Raw genomic sequence first — 16092 nt, 5'->3', positions numbered from 1 at the left:
GACTATGACCCGCTAGCCAGCCCAGGGCCCGCCTGGCCTTCCTCACCCCCTTGCTATTCTCTGCTCCGGGAGCCATTCTCAAACTCGGCACCAGCCAGTCTTTTTCTCTTTTTTTACACCAAACCAACAACCTTAGTGAGTATAGTATGAATAGAACTAGCCACTAAGTCATTCAAGTCGCACGCATCTCTTCCTTTGATGGGTGTGTCCCTGTTCCACATTTCCACATCTGGACCATCACTGTAACTGATAAAGTGCTCTTTTGTTTTAGACATGAGGCAAAAGGTTTGTGTTTTTAAGAGCTGATGAAATTGTTAGGGATGGTGCATTTTTCTATTAGCCAACACCCTTTGCTTTTCAAATTAAAACAAGAATACCGATGTAAAAAGAAAGTAATAAAATTTTACTTCCTCCTCCTTTTAGGACAACACATTGGAAAGAGCAACAATTTTTAACCTAATTCAAAACTTGTTCATTAATACTGGTACCAATAATAATAAAGTTTTCAGTGTTAGAAACTTCCTAAAGAGTTTTAAATTGCTTTGGGGTTAATTAGCTTACGTATTTCCTCTTAAGAGTTTGAGACTGGGAATTGACTCTTAACACCAGTCATCATAAAACGTAATTCCATGCTAAGGTGGCTCATTAGGAACTGCACCCAAGGGTCCCACTACATTCAAGTCATCCTCCACAATGAGTTCCCAGGACCAAGATTTAGCGAAACTTTAATGGAATATGAGAATCAAGGTGAAAAATTAAACTCTCTGGAAATACCTATGCTAAGAATTGGGCAGTTTTTTCCTCTCAAAGCTTTTACCTTAAAATTTTAAGTAAAAACTAAAGTTTTAAACATTAGCACAAAAGATGCCAATGACATGAAACTTATTACTTCCCCTAAATATTTTAATCAAGTAATTAAAAATTTTTTTCAGTGCAGGCCATTCTCCAGATTACATAAAATTAGGTGGGGATCCATTCTCTCAACTATAGGAACCTTAAGCGGCACAGCTAAGCAAAGAGTGAAACTATGCAAAGGTTTTCATGTTCTCTTCAGCAGGTTTTTGAAGGACAGGGAGACGTAAAGGGCAAATGAGAGAAATAAATGATGAAAATAAAGGTAACATGAGAAAAGTAAGAAGTGTGACTAGGAAAGGGGTGAAAGCGCACCTCCCACATATTAGTTGCCTGCCCCTAATCTAGGACCTCAGTTTCTATTCAGTTTGCCTATTGATTTAACACCAAAAGTCATCAGGACAAAATACGGTTTACAAATAACATTGGTATAAATTAAAATATTCTTAAGTGCAGTTAAGGGGCTTTAAAACTGCCAAAAGTAAATATACGTTTGCTTTACAATTAAGTGTACAATTTACTTTAAAAGCATGGGAAGTAGAAACTAATGACACTAAAGGTTTTCCATACATGGACTCATCTGCAAACAAGTGTAAACAGATAATAAATAGATTATTAAATGTAATCTTGTTTCTATTTATGAACAGAATTTGCAGCTTCATGCAAGCACTCTTGGGGAAGTGGAATATGCAAATCTTGAAGGAGAGATGGAATGAGTGCGGCAACTGTGATCAAAAGGGATTTACACATTTTGAAGAAAGTATCTTCAGTCTGGGTGGTATATTACTAAAAAGGATGGACCCCAACAATGACTACTGAAATAAAATTTAAAACATTTCTAGAAGATCCTCGGGCATCTATTACAATAGTAGCTGACCCAGAATTTCTGTGGAGAAGAATGATTGCTCCCTTCTTATGGGGGTTGTTGGCTCAAATGCGAGAACCTTTACATTTGAGAACTCGCCGAGTCCTAACAGAATTAGGATGAGTTACAAAGCAGAGTTCTTCCTCTGTATTCTTTTCCCTTTAGAAAGCATCTGGATTAAACAAAACAAAACTCTAGGCCCATCAGGTCACTTTATTGCAGCAATAACACTGATCAGAAACGAGAATTATTCACTTTGAAAAAATAATAATTTTTGGTTCAAAAGAAACACAAGCCTTCAAGAATATTAGTATTTTTCATTTTCTTGGTTTATGTATTTTAGACTTTTGGAGCTATTCCTACCAAACAACATACTGGTAAATAAGCATTTTATGGAATTTAGCAGCTTATCTTTATACCTCAATTTTTAATTTAGCAGAGTATTCTCCCTAAGAGTCCATTTTTGTGGGGATTTTTCAGTGTTATAGATCCAGTTTGATTCATTCCATTAGACTGACAACTACATATGTGTAATGTTACAAGCAAATACAATATGCTGAGAACTACATTTTATTATAAGCACTTAAGTCACTTTGCTGTTTTAATATGGAAATTAACCAAGCAAGATCAAGTTGTTGGGTTTCAGATTTTTTTCCTCTAAAACCAGACACATTTTGAAAGGAAAAAAAATGGTGACAGTCTTTAAGGAATAAAACTTCTATTTTGGAATTATACATTCCGTAAAATCAGGATTTTTAGGAGCCTGTGCTGAAACTGTAAATAAGTAAACATTTTATAAATGGAAGGCTTGATGATTAGTCTTAGTTGTGAGTGTGTTATTGCTAAGCCTCTCAAAAGCACCAATGATAAAGAGGAAATAATGTTCTATATAACTAGGCATGAATCAATGAAGAACCTATAATGTATTACATTATAATTTCTAAAAGCTTAAAAGGACAACCTGAAAGGACAGTATGGTCAAAATGGAGATTTTTTCCTGCAATAGAGACTTTCATAAACACATTACCCAAGTCCCTGAATATAAAATATGGAAATATTGGAAGAAGTTAAGTTACAACTGTGTATATGGCATAGTAAGTTGCTAAATGTTGTCATAGTAAAAATTATTTAAAATCCTATTAAAAATAAACTCCACATTTAGCTTTTATACTTTGAACTTTCAAGGTGGCAGATAAGAAAACTGACACTGAAAAGAAGTCATCAGGTTTTCCAGCTGTTCAATGAACAGCCTCACTTCTGCCACCCCCAAAATCAACAACCACAAATCCATGTGCTCTCCAGATATTGCCATCCTCCACTAGAGACAAGGAGTGGATAGGCACTGAAAAATAGTGAAATATTAGACTAAGTTTCTCTCCTTACAGAAAATTTAGAATCCTGGAGGTGCTTTAGAAAGAGACAGCAGTCATTCCAGGTGAATAAGCTATATTCGAGCAAGATTAATGTACATCTTTAGTTAGGATTTAAATATACCATGCATATTACTAATTTTTAAAGATATAAATAAAATACAAAAATAAAGTATAATTTAAGGGATGAGGAAAGTGTTTTTGTTTTTGTAAATGAATATGGGTTATGGTGTGACTTTGGTTTAATTTTAGGTTCTTGGAACTCTAATAGCTTTCTGTGTATAAATAGAAAAAAATCATTGGAATGTTAATAGGAAGCACACTATGATAAATAAATAAATATGAATACATTTTTTTTGCCAGAAACCTTTGGAAATATAGGCATTAGTTCTCTTTATAAGTACCTTTGGCCTTTTAATTTCATAAACCAATTGAGGCAATTATTTTTATGTCTTTGGAAAATCATCCTCCCTGTTTTCATCCATTTCTTATTTTTATCCATTTTTTTAAAAAAATCTATTTTCATCAGAAATAGATATTTTCTTCACGAATACAAAGTTGTTTTTCCCCTTATTTGTGCCTGTAACTGAAACTTGATAAAATATCCAATAATGCTTTTGTTTAAATATCAGGTCTTAATGCTAACAAATCCAGAAGGTAAAAAAAATTCTAAATTAAAATTGCCAGAATATCTTTCAATCTTTCTATTTTACTTTATTATTATGATATAAACAAATTCAGAAATTTGGGGCATTTCTTGCTTATTTGAGTAAAACACACTGCAAATCCAAAGCAAATAAATGTAAATGGAAGAAATGCCTGATTTCTGAACTGCTCTGTGTTATGAACATATTAATTCTGAATACATTGTTAGTGTCTACTCCAAGAAAAGTCCCTTTCCAGGTTTCTCACTGGAGAAAGTCAGGCTATCTTAATAATTTGATACCTTATTTAATAGCAGGCAAGCACTTTTAACACATACTTGAGATTTAGGTATATCTGGTATTATCTAGAATCCAGTTTGACGTGACCAGAAGTTCCCAAACAGCAAAAGAACGGAGGTCCAGAAATCAGAACCGAAGACACCATATGAAACAACAAACCCTATTTCCAGTCCTAATCAAACTGCAACCCTTTCAGGACAGCTTGAGGTATTTTTAAATATTTGTACAAGCTAAGTAGTGTTCACAGTTTCTAATGCTGCTTTTTACTGAGATAGCTTCAAATTCTCTCTCACAATTAAGTATAATTTGGCTGTCAGACATGTTTTCATGTAACACAATCACTGCCCTCAGACTCATGAAAATAATATCAGATAGCTATTTAGTGGCAGAAAAATGGGTCTTATAATAATAAGGGTTCTATTTCCCATTATTGTGCTATCCTCCGGATATGATTTTTTAAAAAATACGAAATTTGCTATTCATAGAAAAGGAGCACTTGCTTTAACTTCTGAAAGCAAGTCCAGTCTGGCAGAGGTATGTAAGACATTAAATAACAGAGTCAGATTCTTTCGTGAAGATTCCAGAGGAGCTTGATAGCAGAGAGTTCTGGTTCTCCAACATTTTCTCCACCTTTTCACCTCCAGTAGTTTTACTGATCCCTCTTTGCTTCTTACTTTGGATCCATGGGATAAAACAAAGAACGGCCCCTCCAATAAGGGGAGGGATGCCAGCGAGGTAGAATGACACGTCATAGTAGCCCAGCTTCTCACGAAGCAACCCTGAAGAAAAGGGAAAAAAGCTGTCACCAGAGAGAAGAGTGGCACGTAGGGGTTCCCATTCGGTCACAGAGGGCCTTGTCCCAGCGTCCCAGCCAAGTCACCTCACCTCAGCAGGGATGGTTCAAACAGCATCTCAAATAGCAAACAATTCTTAGGAAAAGGGTCTAAAAATAGAAACCTTTTCTGATATGAGGAAGAAAAAGACCTCATATCTTTACTCTTGTCACAGAGTCCAGGCATCTGGGTGTTCATACCATGTTATTACTTCGAAGAAATATTTGCAAGACAAAGTTTTGGGTTTCCCAAAACCCCTCAGAGGCCATTTGGAGTATTCTGACATATGGTGCAAAGGTCCTTGCTTCAGCTAACGGTGAAGAGACCACCCAGCTGAAACTTCTCTCTCACACACACCTTAAATATCTACCTTGCAAACCATTTTTGGGTCTATTTGTTCTTTTAATGAAATGACATGAAACTATTTAAAATGATAATCCCAAATTATGAAAAACTATAAATCTGAGAGTTAAAATGAAAAAATTAGGCTACTAAATATGTTTTGGAAGGACACTAAAGTTTGTCAGCAAACTGGGAGGGGGAAGTAAAAGAAAATATATATGTGGCATGTTACTAGATCCTTGGGCTCTGCTTCTGAAAACTATTAAGAGTATTCCTTGTTTCAAATTTCTCTAACAAAATCCAGCACTCAGGGTTTTAAAAGTCATCTTAGTGTTTTTAAACTTTTATAATACTATACATCCTCAGTTATGTGAATTGTCCAGGGAACATATTGTACTGAATATCTGACTTTGCCAAATAAATAGCTGAGCACTGGTTCAGTTCAGTTACAACACATTAAAAAAAAATGTGTTTATTCATTCTGGATAGAACTCTAAAACATATGATATATAAAACGCATAATTTCCCAATCATATTAATCAGAAGATTCTATATATAATTGAGTGTTTAATACTTGTAAATGTTTATTATATTTTGCTGTAATTCTATGATGCCCTCAGAACCTACTGGTGAGCTAGGGGCTTTCTGCTGCCAGTTGCTGAGTGTTGTTCTGCCAGATTTGGAAGTTTCTTGGCACCTCCTTTAGTCTAGGTCTATTATCAGTCACTTGTGGTAGCAAACATCATTCCTCTTAAAGTGCTGTTACAATCTGCTGTGGACTTGGAAATCCTATAACTAAGCTTCCAGGGTCTGTAAAGATAAGAGTGAATGGTGTATTGCCTGGGGGAAGAGGGAAAGAATTGAAGGGTTCTCCTACCAGGGTCTATCACTTTTAGAACATAAAATCAATGGACTCTATCTATATGGTCTGCTCAGCATTGGCTCTGCTTGCTTGATTCATGACTAGATTCCCAGTTGGAGAAGTTGCTAGATATGGTGATCCTGGATATGGGAATGAATGGAGTTGAACTTTCACTGAGTCCCTCAAGAGCCAGACACAGATGACAGGACATACATTTCTATTTTATTGAATCTTCTTATTACCAAACTAATTCACGTTGGCATCCAAGTAATACTGAACATGAGACACCTTTATATTATCATTTAGAAGATATCTAAAGGTACAGCATGTACAGATACAACTAAATACTATTTTTTCATCAACTATTTCTCAGGGAGATATGAGCTCTTACATAAAGCATCCACATTTAGAAACCTTTCAGAATCTTCATCTTTTAAAAAAGAAAGCATTTCCTATTCCCCCAAAGTACAAACTAAGTGAAGCAAAGGAATTGTGACAGTTTAAAGCCCAGAAGCTTACTGTTTTGTGTTTCATTGTTTTAGATGTTGGTAAGGATAAGAGGAACTCTCCAGCAAAATTTTTCAACCTACCACCTACAGCTGGTCTTATTAAAAATGTTATTGATAAGGCATACATGGAAGCAAAAGACCCAGTGATCAATAAAGTATGTTATACATATCGATGAGACTTGGGAACTAAAGTGGAAAATACCTTGAATTAATATAATTACTGGAAATTGTTACACTTACCTGCAATGGGCGGGCCCACAGTCATGGGGATAGACATGAAACCAAGCAGAAATCCAATTGCTTGGGAGACATCCTGGGCACCGACTAATTCGAAGGCAATGGGGGCCATGATGGAAATGAAGCAGCCATCAAAGAGCCCCATGACGAGACAGACAGCAATGAGGGCTCCAAAGACGCTGCACAGGGGAATCATCATGGACATCAGACCGATGAAGACAAAGGACAGCACCTAGGACAGACACCGCAAGGTCAACTACAGTCACCGAGCAACATGACTTCAAAGGAGACAGTGGTTAATCCCCACTCCCCCAACTTTGCCTTGGTTTCATGTCTTAATTTTATTTTTTATGTTGCCTTGGTTTTATGTATATAATCAACTCCCATAATTTCCTCCCTGCCAGTTCCCCTAGCCCTTTCTCAATGTTTCCACTGAGGCACAAGGAAGAAAACAACTAATTTTCTACTTACCTTTCCTTCTAGCCTGTAAGCTCTTTGAGGGCAGAGTCTGTACCAATTCATCTTTGGACCAGATATTGTGAGGTTCAAGGATCTTGCACCTTAGTCAGTACTCAATAAATACTTCTCTGAATACCAGCTCAAATTTATTTGTTCATCAAACACTTGAATTTTTAATAAATTGAATTAAAAATTATCATGGTAATATATATATAAGATAAAATTTGCCATCTCAACCATTTCTAAGTGTACAATTCAGTGGCATTAATTACATTTACAACGTTGTGCTGTCTTCACCATCCATGACCAAAACTTTTTCATCGCTTCAAACTTTGATTTGGCCTGCCATCTGATGGGCACTGAGCTGTGTGTTAGAGATTTCAACAATGAGTAAGACCTGGCTCCTGCCACTGGGTAGTGGGAAGAGGGATCCTTAAGGAAATTAGTGCACATGAAGAGTTCTGGATGTTGTACAGTTATATATTAAAAGTATGCTGGGTACAAAAAAGGAGGGAGCAGACAATAGCCTTTTTTAGGCAAACAACAATTAAAACTGGACACATCTCTAGTTGGCAGAAGAAATAAATGTTTCTAAAAGCAAAGCTTTCAATGGAATATTATTCAGCCATAAAAAGGAATGAAGTTCTAGTATGTGCTACAACATGGATGAATCTTGAAAACATTATCCTGAGTGAAATAAGCCAGACACAAAGGACAAATATTTTATGATTCCAGGTATATGAAATATCTAAAATAGGCAAATTCATAGAAAGAGAAAGTAGATGGGTTACCAGGGGCTGGGGAAAAGGGGAATGGTAAATTATTGCTTAATGGCTGCAAAGTTTCTATTTAGAGTGATGAAAAAGTTTCAGAGATAGTGAGTGATGGTTGCACAAAATTGGGGACGTAATTAATGTCACTGAGTTGTACACTTAAAAAAATGGCAAATTTTATGTTATGTAAGTTTTCCCACAATAAAGCTAATTTTAAAAAGCATTGGGTTTTCAAAAAGTATGCATGTAATAGCAACTATCATTCACTTAGTGTTCACTAAGTGTCAGGCATGTTTGAAGCACTTGAGAGGCTATATTTCACTGGATCCTCATAACTTTATGACGTGGGTATTAATGTTATCTGCATTTAACATGAATATAGCGATGCCAGGAGAGGTTAAGTAACGTGCCCAGAGCCCACCGTGGGTAAGAATGGAGCCAGCCGGGCCCTGGGTGTTGGGACAGCAGCAGGAAGTGGTTGGAAGTGTTCCTGGACGGTGCAGGCACGGACGCGGGCTGGGAGGAAGGGGCAGCCGCTGTAACGCAGGCAGCTGCCTCACCTTCGTCTGCCTGTTTCTCCTCCGCCCACCATGCGCGCCTCTGGAAGTCCAAGCTCGGGGTGCGCTTCAGGCAGCTGCTCACGCTCTGAGTGAGCGCAGGGTGACCTGAGGGGCTCCAGAGGGAACAGGCTGTGACGGGGCAGGGAGAACAGGCGGGCCACGTGCTCCCCAGGTGAGGGCTCCCTGGCACCACGGGAGGAGACGTGCTCTTGAGAACCCTTTCCAACTCCGGGTCACGGCTCTTTTTGTCACCATCACGCTGAGTAAGCTTTCCTTCTTCGTTAAAAGACTATAGGTTTACGGTAAAATTATGAGTATTTTAAGAATCTGATTTGGCTATTTGGAAGTTAACCCTGGCACTTTAGGCTAGCATTTCTGAAGAGCAAAATCTCCCTGTTCTCCTGCTTTCTTATTTTCTACTTGAACATTTTTTTCTCCAACCCAGCACCCATGAAAGACGAGCATCATTTCTTAGCAGAGGATAATTACTGGAGTTCGCTGCATGGGCAAGTGGACAGAACTAGGGCTGAGAGGGGGGGATACCCAGGGTCTAGTTAACTGTGAAGCTGAGCAAAACAAGACTCCCTGAAGCTTTACTCTCCCCATCTACTGAAATAAAAAGACATTGAAAGAGAAATCAAATGTAGACATTGGCTAGAACTGAGCAAGTACATAAGGATGTAAGGAGTTATTTCTAGAGAAACTAACCAGATAAACTCTAATTTTCTTAATTAGAGATACTCTAATTAGAGATACATTTTTATTCTACCTACAACATAAAGGGAGATAACATGCAAAGCCCTTTATATCTTAACAGATCTATAATCAACAAGCTCCAGAGAACCTAGAATAAATATTAAGGACACTTTGGCACCAGATTCCAGATGTTCAAATGGTAAGGCCAATTGGCCAAACATTCCCAACCATGCCACTGCAATTACACGAGGCTAGTTTTCCGAAATAGCTTTTATTTTTCTTTTGATGTGTCTCGTTTCATTTCCTTTTTCGTTCAGTACAAATTTCTTCCAAATTAAGAACCAGCTCCATGGAATTTTTATCGTCAGTGTATCTTGAGAACCTAGCACAGTTCTTGGCACAAAGTCAATTTGGCTCAGTGAATGAATATTTTCTTGGAACAATTCATGTAACATAAGACAAAGCACTTCAGTTTTGGCTGATGATTTTTCTGATTTCTGTATCCATTTTGGCCCCATCAAATTTTTGTTCTTTGCTCAATTTTGTAGGAAACCATTCATTTTAAAGAGTTTCAAATTTATTACTCTATCTTGAGCCTATTATTTCTGAATACGTTACCTCACTGCTAGTTCCCTTTTCTCAACTCAAATCAAATTAATTTATATTCTCCTTTTCAATTATTTGACAATGATTTATTTTTGTTATTTAAAAATAAAATTTGTTTTTCCTTCAAGAATTGAAGTTATGGTAATTTGTACATTTATTCTTTATCATTTCTCAGACAGTAACTAGCTGCTTCTACCTTATTTGTAACTATAGTAGAGAGAACCAATTTTCTTTCCCAGCAGTAGCTACCAAAATTTAGCTACATGAGGAGGACAGCAGGCCAAGCTGGTGAGAGCACACCTACTCCTTTATACAGGGAGAACTGAGAAACAAGGAGCAGGTGCCAAGGCCTCGTAAACTCATCCCTTCCCAAGATAAGTAATGATCCATCCTTCAAATATCAATCTGTAGATACTGGGGCCCGGTGTGAAAGATGAACAAATTTAGTAGTATTAAATACAATCATATTTTTTCTCAAATACAGCAACTCTGGTTAGATTTGAATAAGGGATTCAGAGGCTCCTAATTCTCCTCTAAGCTCTGGCACTGACATTTAATAAGGCCGTGACAGTTTAATATCTCAATTGCTTTTTTTTTCTTAAAACCTTCTAAGGAAATATCTTCTATCATATCACAGGCTTGACCTGAATGATCCTCCTTGAGGCAGTTCATGTACCTAAGAACAAAACTTTTTTTGCTATTACCTCCCCCATTTCTCTCACAAAGAGAACCTCTTGGAGCAATGTCAGTTTACGTTTTGCTCAGGAATCTAAGTATAGCTCAAGAGGAAAAATGAGCTGCACCTGGCAAAGAACGAGTAGCAGGCATTTGTGAAGGCAGACACATAAGTGGCCACAGTTAGATTCCAGTGTAGTTCCTAAACGTTTTTTTCAGTATAAAGTTTCAGTATAAAGTTCTCAGACTTTCAGAGCCTCAGGCACGGCACCAAGAGCTGAAAGCAGTTGGCAGCCAAGTTCCCCATGGCATCAAGCTCAAGGAAGCGCTGAGGCCAGGTGGCCGGTGGCTGGCTTCTCGAGAGCACACAGAGGGCACCGCGCTTTGGAAGTGCTTCGCAGGGAGTCTCTTAACGCTCCGCCACGGCCAGATGGGGGATATGCTCACACCCAAGGCCACAGCCCAGATGAGCCTGAGGGGCTCTGCTTTCTTACCCAGGCATAACAGCTGATGGGAGGGAAAACAGTTTTAGGCATAGAATTGTTAGGTATTCAGATACTATTTTGGAAATAGCTTACATTGGTAAAGCTTGTACCCTCATCCCAAAGTATCTTTAGGAAAATGTAAGATGCCTGAAAGGGCTGTTCAGGCAAATGGAAGGAAAAGAAAAAAAGCAGGGCGGGGTGGGGGGGTGCGGCAACACTGATCAGTTCTTCACCTGAATCAGAAGCAGCAGCTTTACACAGAAGCTTTCATGATGGATATGAAAGTCAACTCTTTTCCTCAATTACAGAAGCAATTATTTAAACACACATTTTTAGAGGTACTGAAGTAGGCTAGCTTAGGGAATGGGGAGACAAACCTAAAACCTGGCCACCTGGAATCCCCTGCAAGACTCCACCAGAAGGCTGCTGGAAGAACCCCACGAGAAAGCCCCAATTGGAGAGGGATTTCCCTGGGATCAAGGAGCAGCCCCTGATGTTCTTACGGGTCTCATCATTGGCCCTCCGGAGGGAACTGAAGGGTGGGGCAATCAATCACGACCGCAAACAGCTGGGACCCCTCCCAGCATTAGCAAGGGGAGTAATAACGGTTTAAAAACCAAGCAAACAGGCCAAAACTCTCCCCCTGCCTGGACCAGGCTGCAGGTATACCTGGGGACCGGTAATCTGCTATTTCTTCCCATTTCTATACTCTTCTCTCATTTCCTTAACACTACTGGCCTAAATAAACTGGCATGTTCTTAAATTCTTTTATGTAACATAGCCAAGAACCTAGAAGAATCCAGTAACAGTACAGGGGATTGAACCCGGGACCTCATACGTGAGAAGCAGGCACCCAACCACAGAGCTACACCCACCCCACTCTTTAAATAATTCTTAAAACAGTTTTTAAACAATTCAAAGCTTAGACAGAAATGTTTATAGTAAGACATGAAAGTCTTCTTTCCACCTCCTGCCCCTCTCAAGCCATGCCATCTTCTCCCCAGAAGAACTACTTAATCTGCATCCTTCCAGATCTTTTCTATGGGCACATGCAGGATCTGGATGGCAGTTTAAAATTCAGAACTCTTAAGCAAAAGCATGAAATATAAATTCCTGGGCTCTTAGTGATCTACAAGCAAAAACCTTGAATCCAGGGCAACCAAGGTTCCTTTCTTGGGACATGTTACAAATCAGGATTTGTCTTCAGTACTTAATAGGATTTTTTTTTAAGACTTATTTTTATTTATTTGTTCTCCCCCTCCTCATTGTTTTGCACTTGCTGTCAACTCCTTGTGTCCATTTGTTGTGTGCTCTCTATGTCTGCTTGTCTTCTCTTTAGGAGGTACCAGGAACCGAGCCTGGGACCTCCCATGTGGGAGGGAGATGCTCAATTGCTTGAGCCACCTCCGCTCCCTGCTTTTTTGTTGTTCTATCTCCCATTGTCTTTCCTCTTTGTTTCCTTGTTGCATCAGCTCGCTGTGCCTGCCCATCATGGAGGCACTGGGAACCAAACTCAATTGCTTGAAACACATCCGCTTCCCTTAATAAGATATTAAAGCACACTGAAAACAAGGATTGGTTTGTCATCCACTCTGCCAGGCGCTTTACATATGCTGCCACCATGATTCTTGCCACAGGCCTTGCTGGGCAGAAGACAAGACGGTGGCTGAGCTAGTGAACCCATGTCTTACTCCCGAGCCTGTGCTCTGTGCTCAGTAGCCTCCCAAATCTGTAACAACCATGACCAGGTACCAGGCTTGTGAGAGGGCTGTGGAGTGTGGCAATGTGACCAGTGTTCTAGGCCTAGCTGCTGCTCGCCTCCAGAATGGGACTGAAGGAGAAAGGGAGGGAAGGCAGCTGTCATGGCCCCATGAGCTTGGACTGTGAAGACAAAAGCCAGGAGCAGGGGTGTCTGAGAAAACACACCACTGGAGAGGGGAGGGGGTAAAGGCTATGCAGAAGAGGGACAGCCAAGGAGGATCAGAGAGGCAGAGTTGGAGTTGGGTATGGCAGAGAAGCAAGAGCCAAGAATCAAGCCCCACTGGAGAGTCTGGGAAGTGGGGCCGGGGAAGCCAGGAAAAGGGCACCCAGCAAGGCTGTGCTGCTGTGTTCACAGGACCCTCTGAGAGGCAGTCACTTCAAATGGGACTTGACCCAGGCTACTGGGTACCTCAAACACTGTCCACATTGGATGCCAAAACTTAGGTAAGGCCTAAAAGAAGCCAGGTGGTGGCTAAGCTCTCAACCACAATGAAGTATCTGACCTACAATCTGGACTCCCTGCCGGAAAACCACAGACCAAGCACGGGACAGGTAAGGAGAGCCCATAGAGATTTTTGTAAATTATTTGAAGTACTTCATTAAAAGGTGCCCTGAAAAACTTGCAAATGACCTGATTACCCCATCTGGAGGGGGAAAGACTTTCAAAAGTTGTTGGGGAAAAAAATGCTAATGTCTGAAGTAAACCATGACAAATCCACTCTAGGCCTCCCCCATCCTCTCTCCAGCATAGGTCTCCTAATTGCTCTTCCTTCCCACCCTGTATCCTTCCTCCACACACAGAACATCCACAGTGACCTTAAAATGTAAGGTCAGATCATGTCATTCAACAAAGACCCACTGCACTTCATCTTGGCTCTCAAGGCCCTGAATATTCTGGTCCCTCCCTAGCTTTCCAGCCTCTTCCCAGGCTACCTTCCCTGCCTTTTTTTTTTTTTTTTTTTTAATTTATCCCCCCCTCTTCCCCCATTGTCTGCTCTCTCTGTCCATTCACTTTGTGTTCTTCTGTGTCCGCTTGTATTCTCATTAGGCGGCTCAGGGAACCGATCCTGGGACCTTCTGGAGTGGGATAGAGGCGGTTCCTCTTTTGAGTCACCTCAACTCCCTGTTCTGCTATGTCTCCTTATTTTCTCTCCTCTGTGTCTCTTGTTGCGCCATCTTGCTGCGCCAGCTCTCCATGTCGGCTGGCACTCCCACACGGGGTGGCTTTCCTGCAGCAGGCAGCACTCATGCACGGGGCAGCACTCCCGCATGGGCTGGCACTCCATGTGGGCCAGCATGCCCTCATCGGGAGGCCCCGGGCATCGAATCCTGGACCTCCTATATGGTAGATGGGAGCCCAATTGGTTGAGCCACATCCATTTCCCCCTGCCTTCTTAAATTCCTAAACAGGCCGGCTTTTTCCTGCCTCAAGTATTGGCTCCAGGAACTTGGCCCATGTCTGTCTTGTTTGTACCATCTCACCAGGATTCAGGCTGGTGCTTGGGGTATAGAATTTCTCGAGTGAATGAAAGGAAATGGAAAGGCTGTAATGCCAAAGATGCCCACTAGAGGGCTCCTTGCCACTTGAGAACAGATTCAATGTTCAATGCAGGGCAAGGAAAGCCACAGTGCAGTGTTGATCACAACACAGTTGGTTCATTTTAAGAAGTGGCACTCCACCAGCTGTCCACATCTTCCAGTTGGGTGACCACACTCCTTCCTGCAGCTGTCAACCTGGACCTACACACAGGCACAAACACTCAGTGGCATGGCCTCTCTGTTCCTCAGTCCACTTCCATAAATGGAAATAATGGCAGTACCTCCCTCAAAGGCTCCGGATGAGGATTAAATGAGATAGTGCACAGAGCACTTGGCTCATCGCCTGGCTCATGGAAGTGCTCCATAAACAGTGGCTGTTATTGCTTTGAGTCGATTAATGAGACCCAGCTAAAAGGGCTCTGCTAAACCCTCACCCTTAGATACCTATTTGACAGTTCAATCCTAATATCTCTACCTTGGTTCTTCCTGTATCGACAACTTCAACAGTCTCCAACTAATGCCTCTGCTTCTACTCTCTTTTTTTAGTAACAGCTTTATTGAGATATAATTCATATAACATAAAAATTTATATACTTAAAGTAGATAATTCAGTGGGTTTTAGTCTGGTCACAAACTTGTACAACCATCACCACTACCGTTTTTGAACATTTTCATCACCCCACAAGGAAACCCTGTCCCCAGTATAAGTCACGCTCCAATCCTCCCTTCCCCCAGTCCCTAGCAAACGTGAATCTTTCTGCCTTTCTGTATTTGTCTACCCTGGGTATTTTAGGTCAATGGAATCATAAAACATGTGCCCTCGTGCGATGGCCTGCCTCTGCTCTTGCCCTTCTTCCTCTCCATTCCACCCTTCCCACTTACCAGATTGACCTCTACCAAACACAATTCAGGCCATGTCACTCTCTTGCTAAAAATCCTTGAGTGGCTCCTAGTTAGGTTTCAGGACAGAGTTCATCCTCTTTGGTGCTCCCAGTGGTACTTCACCACAGGGCTCCTGCCTATTCCTCAAGCCAATCCATCTACTATTCTCCTTTATTCCATTCAAACATCACTTAGTCTCCCAGACATCGCATAATCAGTCACACCTCCACGATTTTGCCTGTGTGGTTCCTCTGCATGGCTCACCCTTCTCTGTCTTCCTTATTTAATTATTACTAATCACCTCTTAACACTCAGCCTGCCGTGACGCCTGCCCAGACCCTGCATGGGAAGCAGGTGCCCGTATGTCAGACCCTGCATGGGAAGCAGGTGCCCGTATGTTTCCATGGCACCTATCGAGCATACCCAGTATCCTACTTGCTGCAACACTCTTTTATCTGTCTCCCAGGAGACCACTAGCTACTTCTTAACTCAGGGCACAGGCCAAGCTTCATTTAACACTGCAGCACTTAGTTAGCATAGTGCCTTGCATGAAGGAGTCACTTAAATATTTGCTGAAAGAGTGTCAATAATGATCTTGGAAATAATGAGCATTTGTTCAGTGTATACCCCGCAACAACCAGGAGGCAATTTGCAATAAAGAAGCTCAAAAGACACACACACACACCCAAATTTCACAAAATTTGCAACACACAGGATCTCACAGGACTATGAGAACTAAGCCCCAAATAAAACTTTCTCCTTAGAAAAAGCAATGAACAAAAAACTTTTTTGGTTGGGGGCATTCCATGACAAAACAAAAAAGACTGTGGAGACAGTGGCCA

The 16092-nt window shown here is 40.6% G+C and overlaps 1 protein-coding gene across 1 annotated transcript in view; it reads right to left on the bottom strand.

The window, feature by feature from the left end:
• Positions 1 to 16092, bottom strand: part of SLC16A10 (solute carrier family 16 member 10) — a 132573-nt gene that overhangs the window by 3478 nt on the left and 113003 nt on the right. The window contains exons 5-6 of the mRNA XM_004461216.3: positions 6818 to 7046; positions 1 to 4810 (exon numbers count right to left, since the gene is read on the bottom strand). The exon at positions 1 to 4810 is cut by the window's left edge and continues 3478 nt beyond it. Of these exons, the coding sequence (XP_004461273.1) occupies positions 4578 to 4810; positions 6818 to 7046 (462 nt within the window). The 3' untranslated portion in view covers positions 1 to 4577. The remainder of the gene's footprint in view (positions 4811 to 6817; positions 7047 to 16092) is intronic.

The sequence above is a fragment of the Dasypus novemcinctus genome, chromosome 11 (assembly GCF_030445035.2).
Source record: "Dasypus novemcinctus isolate mDasNov1 chromosome 11, mDasNov1.1.hap2, whole genome shotgun sequence".
NCBI classification, from domain to species: domain Eukaryota; kingdom Metazoa; phylum Chordata; class Mammalia; order Cingulata; family Dasypodidae; genus Dasypus; species Dasypus novemcinctus.
This window is presented reverse-complemented; position numbering and strand designations above follow the sequence as displayed.